This window comes from Mesocricetus auratus, unplaced genomic scaffold (assembly GCF_017639785.1).
Source record: "Mesocricetus auratus isolate SY011 unplaced genomic scaffold, BCM_Maur_2.0 Super-Scaffold_6723, whole genome shotgun sequence".
NCBI lineage: Eukaryota > Metazoa > Chordata > Mammalia > Rodentia > Cricetidae > Mesocricetus > Mesocricetus auratus.
Genome location: NW_024429183.1, coordinates 14,208,975 through 14,224,905, shown reverse-complemented (window position 1 = coordinate 14,224,905; position 15,931 = coordinate 14,208,975). Strand labels below are relative to the sequence as shown.

The window sequence follows — 15,931 nt, the reverse complement described above, 5'->3', positions numbered from 1 at the left end:
CCACCATTGCAAAAACAACTAACCAACCAAAACCACACAAGCCAGGTAAGGTGATGCACACCTTTTATCCCAGCACTTGAGAGACAGAAACAGGTGTATCTCAAGAGTTTGAGGCCAGCCTGAGCGACATAGTGAGTTCTAGGATAGCCAGGGCTCTATAGAGAGACCCTGTCTCAAAAGCCAGCAGTGTGTGGCAGTATGCCAGAGTAAAGGACAGGTGGAAAGACCAGCAGTGAGGACATCTATAGGTCCTACTGATGATTCTGTCAACCCTAGTCTACAGGTAGATTTCCCAAACTCTGAAATTCATACCAGTGGGACAACCACAGTTCAGGTAGTTCTCACCATTTGCAAAGTTTACCAATGACCACACAATCTTTACTCCAAGTGATCCTGCCCAATGGCCACCCATCAAACTGAGATAGGAAAAAGGCTCAAACACCAAAAGGAAAAGCTAGTAGTTTATATAGATTGATATATAGATATATAGATATTGATATATATTGTGTTTACATAGTCCACAAGTTAAATGCAGGTATCCATAAGAAGAGCATTAACAATAAAAATACAATCTGTGTGTAGCCAAGTACAGAGACTTAAAATGGTAAAACAGCAAAAAGGATCTCACAAAAGTACAAATATACAGTACAAATTGATTTATTTAAAACAGTTACAAAAAAGCACAACAAAATAGAGATTATCCTCAGAATTATTAATGCTTTGTTAAAGATCAGGTAGGATTAGAGGGTAAGAAATGGTATTGGGTGGGAGGAGCACCTGACTAGTTCTAAGGCTTTAGATACAATGCAGTTGATTACATATTAATTCAGCCATTACATACTGGGGATAGTGGTTGGGGGATCAGTAATTTATCTACAGGGAACTCCTACACAAATCAGATCCATCCAGACCTCCCCAGTGCCATCCTTCTCTACTCCTTAGGACCCTAAAGCCACCTGGATGACAAAATCCCCATCCTTTCTCCACCCTATTACCTATCCATATATTCTTCCCTCCCCTAAGGTGCTGTGCAAGCTGAGAGCTGTCTGCTCTCTGCAGCTGGAACATATACTGTTTTGGCTACAGGGATCCTGTATGACTAGGAAGTATGTAGAGGACAGCTGTATTTAATACTTCAAATTAGCCACGAGTATGGTCAGTCTCTTCCCCAATCCAATTCACTGAGTGCACATATGAAGCAAATGAGGGGTCCACCCTGCCTTCAGCAATACCAGCAGCTCACCAACCCTCATAGTTTATAACTACACACCAAGTCCCTGGCAGGGGGTGAGGTGGGCATAAAACCACTGTGTTATCTGTTCTCTCTCTGAAGTACCTAAGACCCCCTAACATAAAGACAGACTAAACGCTTGCAAGTCTGACAATTAGGTAAAGGCACGTGGGCTGCTGCCACACACACTGCAGACAGGAACCTAGTCTGGGGCCATCTTTACTGCTAGGCGTTTGCAGTGGAATGGCTTTGGGATCACACAGACTGTTGAGTTTGCAAACTACTAGGGGAAGATCCTAGGCATAACAGGAGAACTAATAAACCTTTAATGTGAAAAGTGCATTTATTACTATTATTCCTGCTGAGGAGGCTCAACAGGGCAAGCCATACCACCTCTCCCTCTGCCCCAGGAACTGTGCATAGTCTGCAGGTAAGGAGAGAATGCAACCAACTCTAGCATCAAGGGCCAATGTTGTCCTAGGCCCAGACCAAGCTTTCAGTCCAAAGATGGATCCTAGAGTTGAAAAAAACAAAAAACTGACAGCTGCAAAGACCCGGATGCTTATTATTGCATAATGTGGGAGACCTTTCCAACCCTGGGGAAGCTAGAAGGTGAAGGCTTCCAAGCAAAGGCTAACAACATCCATTTATAGTAGAATTCAGCTCTTCAACTGTAGTGTATTTCACTTTTCTGATCTAGAAAGTACTATAGCTTCAGTGTAGTTTAGTAAACTTAATCCTAGGAGGTCAACACACCTCTCTAAAACTTGGCCTTTGTCCTGTTTGCTTCTAGGACTGTGACCTAATCTCCCATGGCCAATTCAATTAATCTGGTTATCTTTACTCCAAAGGCCTGAGCCTTTCCCAATGCTTACTGTCAGCTCACACCAGTGTGACCACTCAATATGCCTACTCAATGCAGGGTTAAATCATGCCACCATCCTGTTCTCTTAAAATGCCTATGATCCTACTAGTAAAAAGAAAATTAAACCCAACTGGAGGAGCTATTTCAGCCAAACTTCAAACTCTTTCTCAACTGGGGCTAGGATCCTGGCTCAAGCCCTAACGTGGTTCCCCTCTTGTTTTGAAACAGGCTATAAAGTACCATAAAGGAGAGAATAACAGTCTCTGGTAGGACCTGCTTGTTTCTCCCTCAAGACAGGCAAATTTTTGGAGCCAATGGGCTCCTGACAGCACTGAAGCCACATCCTTTTAGATCTACCAGCCCAAACACAGCATGCAGACCATCCCTATTCAACACGACTGTGCTACCCAGTAATACTGGCAGAACACAGGTAAGAATAGACAGGATGCCTGAACTTAATCCACATGGCCAAAGACATGAAGGACAGGAGCAATGATGGGCAATAGACAGGACATTGAGCAGACAACAGCAAAGCAGCACAGAGCAAAGCCCATGTCATTAGAACCACATGGGACCCGAAGTGTAAAGAGGGGTCAGTCTAGCTCTTCTTGGGCTCCTCCCTCAGGTATAAGCACTCAGCTCTGAGGGCCCAAGCCCCTTCCCTACCTCTTGTCTTGATAGGGATGATCTAAATCTTCAGATTACTAGTTACCATTTACCAAGTTCCCCTTCTAAATTGGCATATGCACTTCCCTTCTTTCAGAACTTTCTTCAAGTTCTGGGGATGTCCTATCACTGCCCAGTCCCCAAAAGCTGACAGCTAACCACTGAAATGCTCACTCTAAAAGACACCCCTCTTACACACTTAGGATAAGGGTAAGCATTGCCACAGTTCTGACAAGCATTCTTTTCTAGGGCCGCACATTTCAGGGAAGGTAGCTCTCAGCTCAGCAAAAGCACATTACAAATGCATGGCACCATATTAAGGGAGTTGCTATCATTGTTTTATCAGACAGGGATAGAAAAGGAACCACAGCAGAAAGGTCAGTGGCCAGTTTGTCAAAGTCCTCAACAATTGCATGTTGGTCCCACTAGCAAGCTCAGTGGTATCCCTGGTAGACATTTCTTGAGCATCTACAGTGCATGTCACAAAATTCCCATGATGAACCTTCATGTGAGGAAGGGGAATTTTGAGAAATCCATGCATACAATAATCCCTAGGAATGAGTTGTTCATAAAACAGAGAGGAGGCCTTCTCCTACAACTCTCATTTGAGAGAATTCCTCAAGACTCAACCCCACAGGCCCCCACTGTAGGAAATAAGCCAGAGAAGCAGCAATCAGAGAATGGGGGGGGGCAAGGGAAGGGAAAGGACGTGATTTCCACTGCACACAAGGTTGGTATCTGACTGACAAACTCTGAAACTTAAGTACTTATCAGGCTAAGCAGCTTCCTTGGGATGCTCCCCTGAAAGCTCACTGACCAGGTATTTGCTCTCAAGATCTGAGACAGAATGTAGGGTTTGTAGCTTGCCAGCCAGCTTGTTTCTCTGTTCCCAAGGAGAACAACCTTTAGCACCTGAACACGAAGAATGACTCCATTCTCAGAACTTCCCCTCCCCCCAGGAGGTAGGTAAGATTATTTATCCCCATTTGGCAGCTGGGGAGGAAGTGAAAGAGCGAGAGATCACAAGACTTGCCATAAGTTTTGCTCATACCTCAGAAGTGTGGGACTCCTGATGACAGGATGAACAGGCCTTGGCCGGTTCAAGTCTATCTATGAAGGAAATGCCACAATCATACTCTGGGAGAAGTTTAACTAGAGAGCTGGGTGGACAATACCCTGAGTTGCCTTCAAGAGTCTAAAAAGAATCACACACTCCCCCCTTTAAAAAAAAAAACACCACACACACACACACACACACACACACACACTACTCAACCATCTGAAAGTTGGTGGTGGGGGGAGTCTAAATCTTAATACCCAATGGCATCCTACAGTCCAAGTTGACACTCCAAGTTGTAGGTGAAATGTGGGTTTAAGAGAGATGGCAGTAAATATAAATAACCAAGATAGAAAATGTTCTTTGTAGAAGAGTCCACCACCACACAAGGAAACATCTGCTAAGATGTTACAAGGACTATTGTAGACTTTCAGAGCTGATGGTGGAAGAGCACAGCTTGGAGATGCCAAAATGGTGAGAGGCAATGGACGAGATGGGAGGGGGGCCAAGTAAAACCACTGGAATGGGAAAGTTCAGCCTAGGGCATGGTTTCTTTTTTGTTTCTCCACTATATTGCTGCCAGTGAAAGAGGACATGAATTTGAGTTTCTAAATATAAAAATTATAGCTGATAGGGAAACCAGAGACCCTTATACACCAAAAACTAGAGGTCTTAGTGGACAAAGGCAGTGCAGCTACACGTGAGGCCCAGATCAAGACACCATGCAGAGGTCAGGGCAGCAGAAGGGTGGGAGCAGCACAGGCACTTAGGCACAACATAGACAGACAATGGAAGAGTGTGGGTGCCTAGGGAAAAGGTCCTCCAGGTCTCTCCAAGGTTACTATTAGAGACTCAGTGAAATGTCAAAGTAGGCCTGACATGTTGAATGGGAGTTTCATTAGGTTAACCTCCTTTCAAAAGCCTCGCCTAGGGCCCATACTAGCAGTCAAGTCTTTTCTCCAAAACCCCGATTGGGTTCCTGTCAAGGCAGTCCTTCATTCTCAGCCCTGAATGTATTTCTCCTCCCGCTTCTGGCCCCTAAACTGCTAGAAAGCCTTATAGAGGAATGGTGAGGTGAGATGGGAATGGGCAGAAGCAAAGAATCAAGCAGAGTTCTATAGATCATGGTGCTCCCCCACCCCAAACCCAGCCATAGACATCTGTAACAAAATCACCCTTTAAAGTGCACATCTCTTACAAGAAGAGTTCTGGGTGGGAACCTTCTCATTTTCAACCATTGGACCTCCTGCCCTCCCACCACAAAAGGGGGGAGGAGGAGAAAAAGAGAAAGAAAACAGTTTTACTGCTACTATAAGCTGTGGATCATTTTTGGCTCTTTCTTTGCTCCCTCTGCCACCTGCTCCCAAAGCCTGTACTTTCCTTTGTAGGAGCCAGGAATGAGTAGGAAAAAAAACAGGGAGGCCCTGATTTTGGAATGTTTCTTATCCTATGTGCACTCCCACCCTTTCTTGCTCCAAGCCTGCTTTTCCCCATCTCCTCACCCCCAGGGCTGTCCTGAAAGGATGCCATGGGGTAATTAATGAGCAACAGATCCTGCTTTGGGAGGCTGTCTCCATGCCCCCTGATTCCCTCAAATCTCACTGCCAAGAGAGCCGTTCTCTGCTTGACATGTGCAAATCCTCTGGCTGCTCACGGTGAGGCTCACCTCTGGGGATAAAGCCCCAGTCCTGGGCTGGGAAAGAGGTTCATTTTCCTGCATTGGAACGCCCTTCAATGGACAGTTTTACCTCCTGTGGAATGAAAGAGGGACGGAGCAGCACAGCCCGTGCCTCCTCCCCTTGCATGCTGTATCTTTGGAAGCTTGGGGCTGGCCAGCAAGCCTGAGCACCAGGCTCAGGCTGGGAGGGCTCTCCCACCCGGGAACCCTCTCCTGAAGATTGGATCTTCCCCTCGTTGTCACATAGGTCTCTGGGCCCCAATACTGTCCTCTCAGGTCTTTCTCGGGGTATACCCAGCTGGCCTGGGGGAGCACAGCTGGCCTGAGAAACTGAGTTACTGTTCAAGCTCTGTAAACTGATAGAGATGCAGACATCTCCCACCTGTAGCCGATGACAGGGCAGAGAGAAGAGTTGTGCAGTCCGCCCAGGGCTGCAGGACGACCAACCCTGGCCATATACAAAAAAGGGATGCTCGGGGGGCACCTCAATGCTCACTTTGCTCTGTTGTTCACCAACCACAAAATGCAGCATAACAAATCCAGGCCACTGGCTCTCCTGAATGTCCACGACTGTGCTAGAGTCAATCTTCAGCCCCCCACTCACTTCGGCACTGCGCACAAAATCTTGGGTCTGGAGGTCCTCTACCCGCTTCAGCTCTCCGGTAGCCAGCTGAATGATGGCGCCTTTCATGAAATGGGAGGGCAAGTGGGAGGAGGTAACGGGAGGTGGTGTTGGCTCCTTGTCTGGGAAGGTAGCTCTGGCCTGCATGTCCAGACTTGATGCCACCAGGATCTCTGAGCCCACAGGCAGCAGGCTAGGGTCAGTTCCAGTGGGCACCAGGTTGCCATTGGCTACAACCATTGCTTTTGGTAAAGGTCTGTGTTTTACTGGTTCCTGATGGGACTGAGGATAGAACACACGGGACTGATTTTTCTCTACCAATTCTGTAGGATTCCTGGCCGACCCTCGTCCCTCACCCTGATGGTCAAGGGTGTGATGGGACAGGTTAAGAGGGCTGGGTTCATCTTTCCTCTGAGCTGCCACCACACGATAGTCCTGAGACGCTAAAGTACCAACTACCCGCTGGACCTCAAGGTCGGTGTCTGGGGTCCCTCGGTGTGCTGGCACCGCCACCTCGACTCGTGGAGTCTGAGAACCTGAAAACAACTGTCCATCCACCATGCATTCTACCACAGGCACCAGTCCCTGGCCTTCACCCTTGCTGCTGGTAGAATCAAGGGCTTCACTTTCTCTTCTTACTACATTTCGCTCTCGCTGTCTCTGTCCATTGGCAGCAGCTGCTTCCAGAGCAGACTGGCCCTCCTGAGGGGTAAGAACAGGGCTGGCACCTGCTGTTGGAGTTTCATGCAAGGTATATCCAGCAGGTAGCCTAGACATTTGATAGTAAATGGGCATCCGGCCTGGAGCAAGATCCAGTGGTTGGGTATTTGAGTGATGCGGTAACTGGCCGGGTGGGGAGGTGGCAGAAGAGGATTTGTTAAACGGCTGGGCTGGGGATGCTGCCTGGGGGGAAGGAGTAGCTTCTTCTGCCAGGAGTGAGGCATATGGCACAAAGTGTGGAAGGTGAGTGGTGGCAATGTTGGCAGAAGGAGAAAGGAGGGGACTAGGCAGGAAGTTAGGTGGCACAGCATAAGGAAGGCTGTAAGGAGACCCAATAAACTGCAGGGAGGTGGATGGGAGCTGAGCATAGTGGACTGGGGGATAGTGGATTCCTGGATGTTGAATCAGTGAAGACGCTACATTAAACGTGGGGGGCAAGGGGCTCATGTTCACAACAGACGGGAGGCCAGTTGGTGAAAAGGTGGCAGGTGGCACAGCCACCTTATACAGCATGCCATACTGATCTACTGTCAGACCAGTGATGGCCTCAGTTCCATCACCCCCGAGGCTGACTCTGGCTCCTGTCTGGCTCTGCCCAGCCACCACGACCCCTCGGGGCCATTCAGAAGCATCACTGGAGGGTGTGTGGTTTGTGGAGCAGCTGGTAGTTCTCCCCATATCCTCGCTGGTCACAGGGAGGTCTCGTTTCTTTGGTGGAAGGCATTCCTGACTCCTTTCATGAACAGGTTTCATATTGCTTTGTGGTGTTCCTGGAGCCTGGATGGGGTTTGCTTGCTCCTTGGGGCATCAGAAGGGACTTCTCTGTGGTTTCCCTGCACCCTTCTCTGCTGCTGGCTGGGGTGCCCACATCTGCTAGGGAACAAACCAGAGGCAAAGAAAGTAACACAGGGAATCAAGTCAAACAAAATATCAAGAATTGCACCCAAGGAGAAAGACGTAACATAGGAAAGTGGCGAGAAAATGAGACATGAGAACAGGAGACTGTCTCTTCACTTGTTAGCCTAAGAAAAGCAAAAACCAGTCAAGAAAACCACAAAGCACAAAGAGCTCCGAGGATGAACACTCCAGATGCATAAATAACCTGAGGTTCCATGACCTCTTCACTACCAGCTTCTGGGTTAGCCATGCTTTCCATGAGGCCCTGAGCTCTTCGCAGTGTCCTCCGTGTCTAGGCTTTCAGCACTCGTCTTTCCTAACTTCTCCTTTTGCTGAAAAAGACTAGTGTGCCATCTTCTTTCCCTGAGCCCATGGCCTCACTCGTTTCCTTTCTCCATAATCTGGGTTACGATCTTACTTCTCCTATCTCGTCTACCCCAAGGCTGGCTACGTTCATGTCATGAGGTGCTGAGCTTTGCTTGTCTCTTTATTATTAAACCTTGTTCCAGCCGGGTGGTGGTGACAACAGTGCACACCTTTAATCCCAGCACTCGGGAGGCAGAGGCAGGCAGATCTCTGTGAGTTCAAGACCAGCTTGGTCTACAGAGTGAGTTCCAGGACAGCCTCCAAAGCCACAGAGAAACTCTGTCTTGAGAAAAAAAAAAAAAAAACTAAAACCCTCATTCCCTAAACATATTATGAAATATAGTATTTGTAGTATTTTTGTTGTTCTTCTTCTTCCAAGAAACTTTACATTCCAACCTGGATCCCATGAAGAGTGATTATTTTCACTTGCTTACAGCTTGTTTCTCCTCCATTCCCTCTAATTCTGACTTCACACATACTTCTCGTTCCCTAGTCTGGTAAGACTTCTTTTCTTTGTATTAGCACTTTCAATTTTCCTTCTTTTTTCCCCTTTGTTTCTTTTGCCAATGGCTCTTTATCCATAGTAGGTCTGCTCTGGGTAGTCATAAAATTCTGGTTCCATTTCTCCTCACATGTATGTCAACTTACTATTTTTAGATCTTATGATTCAGAAGAAAGTTTTCTCTCTCCTTTCTCTTATTGTCGCTTTTTGTAATCATTTTATCCACTGTCAAAAAGCATCTTTACAGCCCCTGTGATGGCACATGCATGTAATCCCAGCACTTGGGAGATGGAGTAAAGAGTTTAGGTGAGTAAAGAGGTCACCCTTAGCTACATAATGAATCCGAAGCCCGTCTAGGCTACATGAAAACCTATCTCAAAAAATAAACACATAGATAGATAGATAGACAGACAGACAGACAGACAGACAGACAGACAGATAATAAAATCAGAGAGCATCTTTTTCGTATGAACATGTCAATGCATATGAACTTGGCCAATGATTTCTCCAATTAGGCTGAATTCTGTTCTGTGTTTCCACTGTCACATGCCAAACTTCCGAAGTGCTTGTATTACCTGAGCTTCTGGTGGTATTTCTGAGTAGTTGTAGTAAGTGTCCTCCCCTTTGGCTTGGGAGTCTACAGGGCAGAAAAAAGAATGCAGTAAGGAGTCTGACCGTTCACCCTTCCCAGTGGCAACATGAAAGATAATTCCAAAACCATCAAAGTTCATGAGCTCTTGCTTCATTCTCAACCCAACAGGTAACATTTACCCAGAGTACCTAGGAAACTGAAGCAGAAAAAAAAATTCCAAGGCACTGAGATGGCTCAGCAGGTAAAAATGCACTTGCTACCAAATGTAGTGACCTGGGTTCCGTACCTGGGACCCACATTGTGGAGAGAATCGAATCCTGAAAGCTGGCCTCTGGCCTCCACACAAACTAAAAACAAAACAAAAACAAGAAGAAAGAAAACATCTCCTAGCTTTAACTTTTGTAAGATATCCCTGGGAAAAGTTTCCATGTGTCAGGTTTTATTGGTTTCTTTTTTGTGGGGGGGGGGTTTCGAGACAGGGTTTCTCTGTATTGTTTTGGAGGCTGTCCTGGAACTCACTCTGTAGACCAGGCTGACCTCGAACTCACAGAGATCCGCCTGCCTCTGCCTCCCAAGTGCTGGGACTAAAGGCGTGCGCCACCAACGCCCGGCTTTATTGGTTTCTTTATCATCATATTCTTTATTCTCTACTCTTTATCCTACTCCCCAACCAGTAAACTTATTTCTAATCCAAATTTTGCTTAAATGCACAAATAAAAATGGGAGACTTAATACTGTTTGCATGTGAACAATGACAAGTGGGGAGTTTCACCTTTATTAAGGCCTATTGAGTACACAAATTATTTAAATAAGAAAGGTGGCACTAGAGGAAAAGGAACAATTATTTATGTTTCTGGGGCAGAAAAAGAGGTCAAGGGGGAGTTACTCAAAGTGAAAGCCATATTAACAGATATTCTAAGTAAAATTAAAAGTGTGTGTGTGTGTGTGTGTGTGAAATTTTCTTAATGACAACTTCACACTACTGAATGAAATGTGAAATAAAATGAAAATACCTCTTTGAGCCTATGGAGCTAACAATGGTGGACAAAACTATTACTAAGCTACCAATATCTGAATTTCACTTGCCAGAAACATCAATAATTAAAGAGCATGGCCTTTCAAGATGCAGCTCAGTAGGTAAAGTGCCTGCCTAGCACGAATCAAGCCCTAGGTTTGGTCCCCAGCATCACAGACTGGACATGGTGATCCTCTACTGCATTCAAGCATACAGTAAGTCACACAAATCAGCCCGGGCTCCGTAAGACCCTGTCTCAAAGGAAACACCAACACAAAAACAACAAGTGGGCCAACAGTCTTAATAGAGAGAGTTAGCATTGTTGACAAGTTCTGAGAAATTATTGCCTGTTCTGTCAAAGTCACACAGAATTCTGTGAGCACTGATCCAATTGAAGGCCTAAAGATGGGCATACTTTAACAGTACACTAAACAAATTCCTAAAGACACAAACAAATCACAAATTGGGTACAAATAATGCATTCATTCATCATCAACATTTTTTAATTGAAAGCACCCAGCTTTCTCCTTAACTCCCCCAAATGATGCTTGCTCTCTGTAGCTGAAAAAGCTAAGAAAACCTGTCTCTGGGTCACCAAGGAGTTAGCAAACACAAGATAATGAAAGGTCAGAAACAAGCAAAAACTCTAACCCCCCAACCTCCCCCCTCCAAAAAAAGCAGAAGGCTCAGGCTGCTCACCGGTTCCCACAAAGCAAAACATTTGAGAATCTGAAACCTGGGTGTGGGTGTATGGAGCAGCTTTGGAGAATTTCTCATGGGAAAAGACACAACTTGTGAACCCAACTGAGCTAAGGGGCAAGGGAGCCCGTTCAGAGACCTGCCGAAAGAGACGAGAACGCAACTCCTCTTCGTGCCTGGATTGGAATCAAGGGGTTGCATACTGAGAGAGACCCAAATTCGCTGAGGGAAAGAGGTGCACTCCACAAAAAGGGAGCAGCCTGGAAGAGATCAGGTGTGATGGCTTTTGATGATTCCTCAACCCTTGTTCCGACAAGGGTAAGGCCTGAACTGAGCCATTCTACGTTTAGAAAGTCGGGGGTCGGACATCTGGCTGAAGCCAGGCCCCGCTGGCGACGCTTCCTTGTTCGGGGGCCCCTTCCCGCCCTGAGAACTCGGACATCCTGGCCCGTGGGGACAACACCGCTGGAGTATCAGGGCCTGAAGCCACCTTCCGGGCCAGGCGGGAAAGCAACATCTAGAGGACTGGGCACGGCCTCGTTCGCTCTCAATGCCCGATGTTTGGGGGCCCCTCGGCCCGGTGAAGCAACGGGCTTCTAGGGGGACCTTCCACCGGAGCTCCGAACCCAGGCCCGCTTGGCCTCAGGCCAGCCAGACGGACACCACTCCAAGCGACACTCACCGGCCCATTTCACGGAGCTCCCTGGACTCCTCCGGCTCGTCCCGGAGCCGCCGCCACCGCGGCCGCCGCCATCCCCGGCCCCGGAGCCGCCCCACACCCAGCGCCCCCCCCAGCCGGGCGCCCGGAGATGGCGTTAGCGCATCCCGCCCCCGACGCTGAGAGATGACGTCACGGCCCGGCCTGGGAGCGCCGCCTACCTTAAAGAGAAGGAAGTTGGCCGCCTGCCCATCCTGTCCAGCGCCCCCTTTGGTAGGAAAATGAATGCCTATTCCTCTGAATGGGTTTAGCGAGTAGGGATTGTCTCCTTGCTTCTCCCAGGCCCGGATTTCCTAGAGAAGTTTTCACAAGCCATCACCAGAAATCCAAAGGTTGACCCTGGGGAATTCTCTTTAGGAAATCCCAGAATTTACCGGAGTGGAAAGATGGAAAGGTCAATATAGAGACCTATTCAAAGCCTTATGAAGTTAGAAATAGCCCAAAGTAGATCCTGTGCAGAGTGCAAGCTGGTTTAGTGACCAGAAGGCTTGACTACTGATCTGAAACACTGTTGCCTATTAGTCCAGTTCATACTTGAATGAAGTTTGATTGGCCTAAGTGAAAACAAAAATGAATGGGTGATTGAGAATTTGGAAGGTTGCTGATTAGAGAGAGGCAGTTTTTTGTTTGTTTGTTTGTTTTTGAGACAAGGTCACAAGTAGCCACTGGTTTTAAACTCACTGTGTAGCTTAGGGTGAGCTTGAACACTTAATCCTCCTGCCTCTGTTGCCCAAGTGATGGTATTTCAGGTGCATTTTTTACTTTTCTATCGTTGTGATAAGATACCATGACCAAGGCAACTTAGAGAAGAATTTATTTGAGCTTGACCATTCCAGAGGGCTAGGAGCCCGTTGTGGTGGGAAAACATGGCAACAAGCAGCAGTCACAGTGGCTGGGGCATGAGCGCTCACATCTTGAACTGCAAAGCAGAGAGAGAGAACTGGGAATCGTCTGTGGCCTTGAACCTCAAAGCTTGCCCCTTGTGATACACTTCCTCCAGCAAGGCCGTACCTGCTGAACCTACCATAATAGTGCCAAGATTCAAACATCTGAGCCTATGGGGGAGCCTCTTATTCAAACCTCAACAGGCATGCACCACCACATTTGCTTAATTCTGTGTTCAGATTACAACTATACTGAAACAGTGGCTATGCATGTCTTATAAAAGCAAATTGAGGGGCTGGAGAGGTGGCTCAGAGGCTAAGAACACTGGCTGTTCTTCCAGAGGATCCGAGTTCAATTCCCAGCAGTCACTTGGTGGTTCACAACCATTTGCAATGAGATCTGGTGTCCTCTTCTGGCCTTTATGCATACATACAGGTAGGACACTGCATACACAATTGACGGGGGATGTTCTTCTGCTAAGAACTCCATTTACACATAATAAATAAATAAATCTTAAAAAACAAAACAATAACAACAACAGATATATTGAACAGGAGAAAATGTAGGGGCTTGTAAAGACGATTCTGAATTGGTTTCTTTTTCACACCCTTTTCAGTGACTGTTCAATAAGTAGTTATTATGTTTGTTTGTTTGTTATTTTTAAAGTACTAGTTAGGGGTTGGAAAGATGACTCAGAGGTTAAGAGCACTGACTGCTTTCCCAGAAGTCCTGAGTTCAATTTCCAGCAACCACATGGTGGCTCACAACCATCCATTGTGGGGTCTGATTCCCTCTTCAGGCATAAAGGCATACCTGCAGATAGAGCACTCATACACATAAAAACAAACAAATAAATAAATTTTTAAAGTACTAGTTGGGGGATTTGCTTAGTTAGTAGAGTTCTTGTGTAGCATCAGTGAAGCCGTGGATTAATTCTCTAGCACTGCATTCAGTATGGCATGGTGGTGCATGCCTACCTATAAACCTAGCACTTTGGAGATAGAGGTAAAGAGGATCAGAATGTCAGGGTCATCTGGCTGGCACTACAGAAAACCCTGTTACCAAATCAATCAAACAATAAGAAAAGTACACACATACATACAATACACACAGGAAGGTCAAATACTAGCTGAACCTTCAGTTAGTGTCTAGTCCCTAATGTGTGCTGTCTTTCTTTTCCTTTTCTTTCTTTTTTTTTTAACTACGTTAAGTTTGCTACTAAATGAGTGGAAGGAAGATGTAGAAAGAACTTCCGAAAAAGCTAAGCCTGGTTGCCTATAATCCCAGCACTTGGGAGGCTGAGGCAGGAGGATTGCTGCAAGTTCAGGGCTAACCTTGTCTCAAAATAAAACAAAAACTTCTCAACTATTTTGGGAAATAAAAAAAATGTCAAAAAGAATAGTATAATATCATGTAAATAATGTTAAAAGATACACTGTAGCTATTTATGTGTAGCTACAAAGGAACAATAGGATACATACTGAAGAGGAAGTTGGAACTGTACTGCTGGTCAAAAGCAAGAAAAGCACCTTATGTTACCGTTGGAAGTATTACAAGAATATTATCTTAGGATAAAGTGAACATGGTAGCACATGCCTATGATCCCGGTACTTGAGATGTGGAAGTAGAAGTATCAGGAGTTCAAAGTCATCAGTAGCTAACAATAAGCTTGAAGCCAGCCTGGATTACATGAAAGAGAATCCATCAAAACCAAACAAAAAACCCAAATATCTAACTATGTACGTGTGTGTGTGTGTGTGTTTTCAACTGCCAAACCATTTCTCCAGCCCCTCCTTGCCGATTATTTTGCCCGTTTTTCCTTTTTCTTTCAAGCTCCTATCTTTAGCTACCTCTCTCAATCTGGAAGTCCTTCATTTTCTTCTTCTGGGTTTCTCATTGCTGCTGAGGAGTTTTCAAGGTGTTTGAGTCATGTGGGAACTGAAAAGTTAAACTTCAATTTGTTTTACCCACTTCCCATTCCCCGAATATTTATTGAATTCCTTTGTTGTGTGAAGTTGTAATTCTTATGATGGGAGAGCCTGAGTTATTGTGGTAGAAGTAAACAAGAGAAAACCTTGCTATGCTGGTTATTCCTCCCCCCTGAGGCGACAGGAATTTGAAATCTACACTAGTTATCTAGTTTCTCTCTGACCTCTGTATACCTGCAGCACAGTCAGAGGAAGCTCAGAAAACGTCCCCAAATCTGTGTGACAGTAGGGATTGAACCAGACAGAACACTGCCAGTCTGGGAAAACATCCACGTCACACGAGGAGGGGGTGGTTTAGATGACCCTGTCCACATTGTCACATCTTCTTTTTTTTTTTTTTTTTTTGGTTTTTCGAGACAGGGTTTCTCTGTGGCTTTGGAGGCTGTCCTGGAACTCGCTTGGTAGTCCAGGCTGGTCTCGAACTTACAGAGATCCGCCTGCCTCTGCCTCCCAAGTGCTGGGATTAAAGGCGTGCGCCACCAACGCCCGGCCCACATCTTCTTTTTTTGATGTCTCAGGATGTAAAGCATCACTTTAGGAAAGTAACTTGATCTTCAGACACCAATAACAGAAATAACCAATCACAAACATACTGAGACATTTAGTAAGCATTTGTGCCTGTCATCAGGTTGTTTTTGTTTTATTTTTCAGAAGCTTTCTCATTGTCCAGGTACACATATGCAGTCTTCAAGCTTCTGTCTCATCAACTTTGATATGTATCATTGTTTCCTTATGCTTTTTTATGTCATGTGGTCTCTCCAGATTCCAGAGGGAATTTCTCTTTCAAATTCATTAATAATTCATTTAGGAGGTTGTAATGTGTACTCTTCTCAACAGCTGCCTGGGTGCCTAGCTGTCTCAGCCCCCAAATAACACACAAAATACTATATTAATTATGAAGCTGTTGGCCGTTTGCTTGGTTTTTTTATTGGCTAGCTCTGACTTAATTATTAACCCATAACTGCTAATCTGAGTATCTCCACATGGTCTTCTCTTACCAGAGAAAAGGGTCTGGACCTCTTACTTCTCCCAAGTCCTACATCATGACTGACTGTGCCTCTTTTCCACCTATCTTGCTTCCCTATTGGCCAACAGTGCTATATTTAATCAACCAATTAGACAACATATACACAGAAGGACTTCCCCCATCAGGAGGTATTATAATTTTCACTATAATTAATCTACTTAGGGGAAAGGTCTCTCTCCCTCTTTTGTCTGTTACCTCAGATATTAACCTAAGACTCTGGATGTTTTTGTCCAAAACAAGTTGCAGAACTCTCAAAAGTTGCAGTAAAACACTGATGAAACCATGGGTGCTGGCCCACTCCTGTAATTCCAGTACTTGAGAAGCTGAGGCAGGAGAATTGCCACCAGTTCAAGGCCAACATGGGCTATATATGAGTTTGAAGCCAGATAAGTCAGCATGACAA

At 45.8% G+C, this 15,931-nt stretch overlaps 1 protein-coding gene across 2 annotated transcripts; it reads right to left on the bottom strand.

Annotated features, from left to right (window-relative positions):
* Positions 1-448: 448 nt before the first annotated feature.
* On the bottom strand, positions 449-11,708 carry Atxn1l (ataxin 1 like). 2 transcript variants are annotated; one of them, XM_013115677.3, is made up of 3 exons: positions 11,593-11,708; positions 9,180-9,241; positions 449-7,712 (listed from the first exon to the last, which is right to left on the bottom strand). In XM_013115677.3, exon 3 carries the CDS (start codon positions 7,590-7,592, stop codon positions 5,526-5,528), a length of 2,067 nt encoding a protein of 688 aa, XP_012971131.1. In that variant the 5' UTR covers positions 7,593-7,712; positions 9,180-9,241; positions 11,593-11,708; the 3' UTR covers positions 449-5,525. The 2 variants fall into 2 exon arrangements, with proteins under 2 accessions (XP_012971131.1, XP_005073087.1); XM_005073030.4 differs by having other exon boundaries at positions 449-7,709.
* Between the last annotated feature and the right edge of the window lie 4,223 nt (positions 11,709-15,931).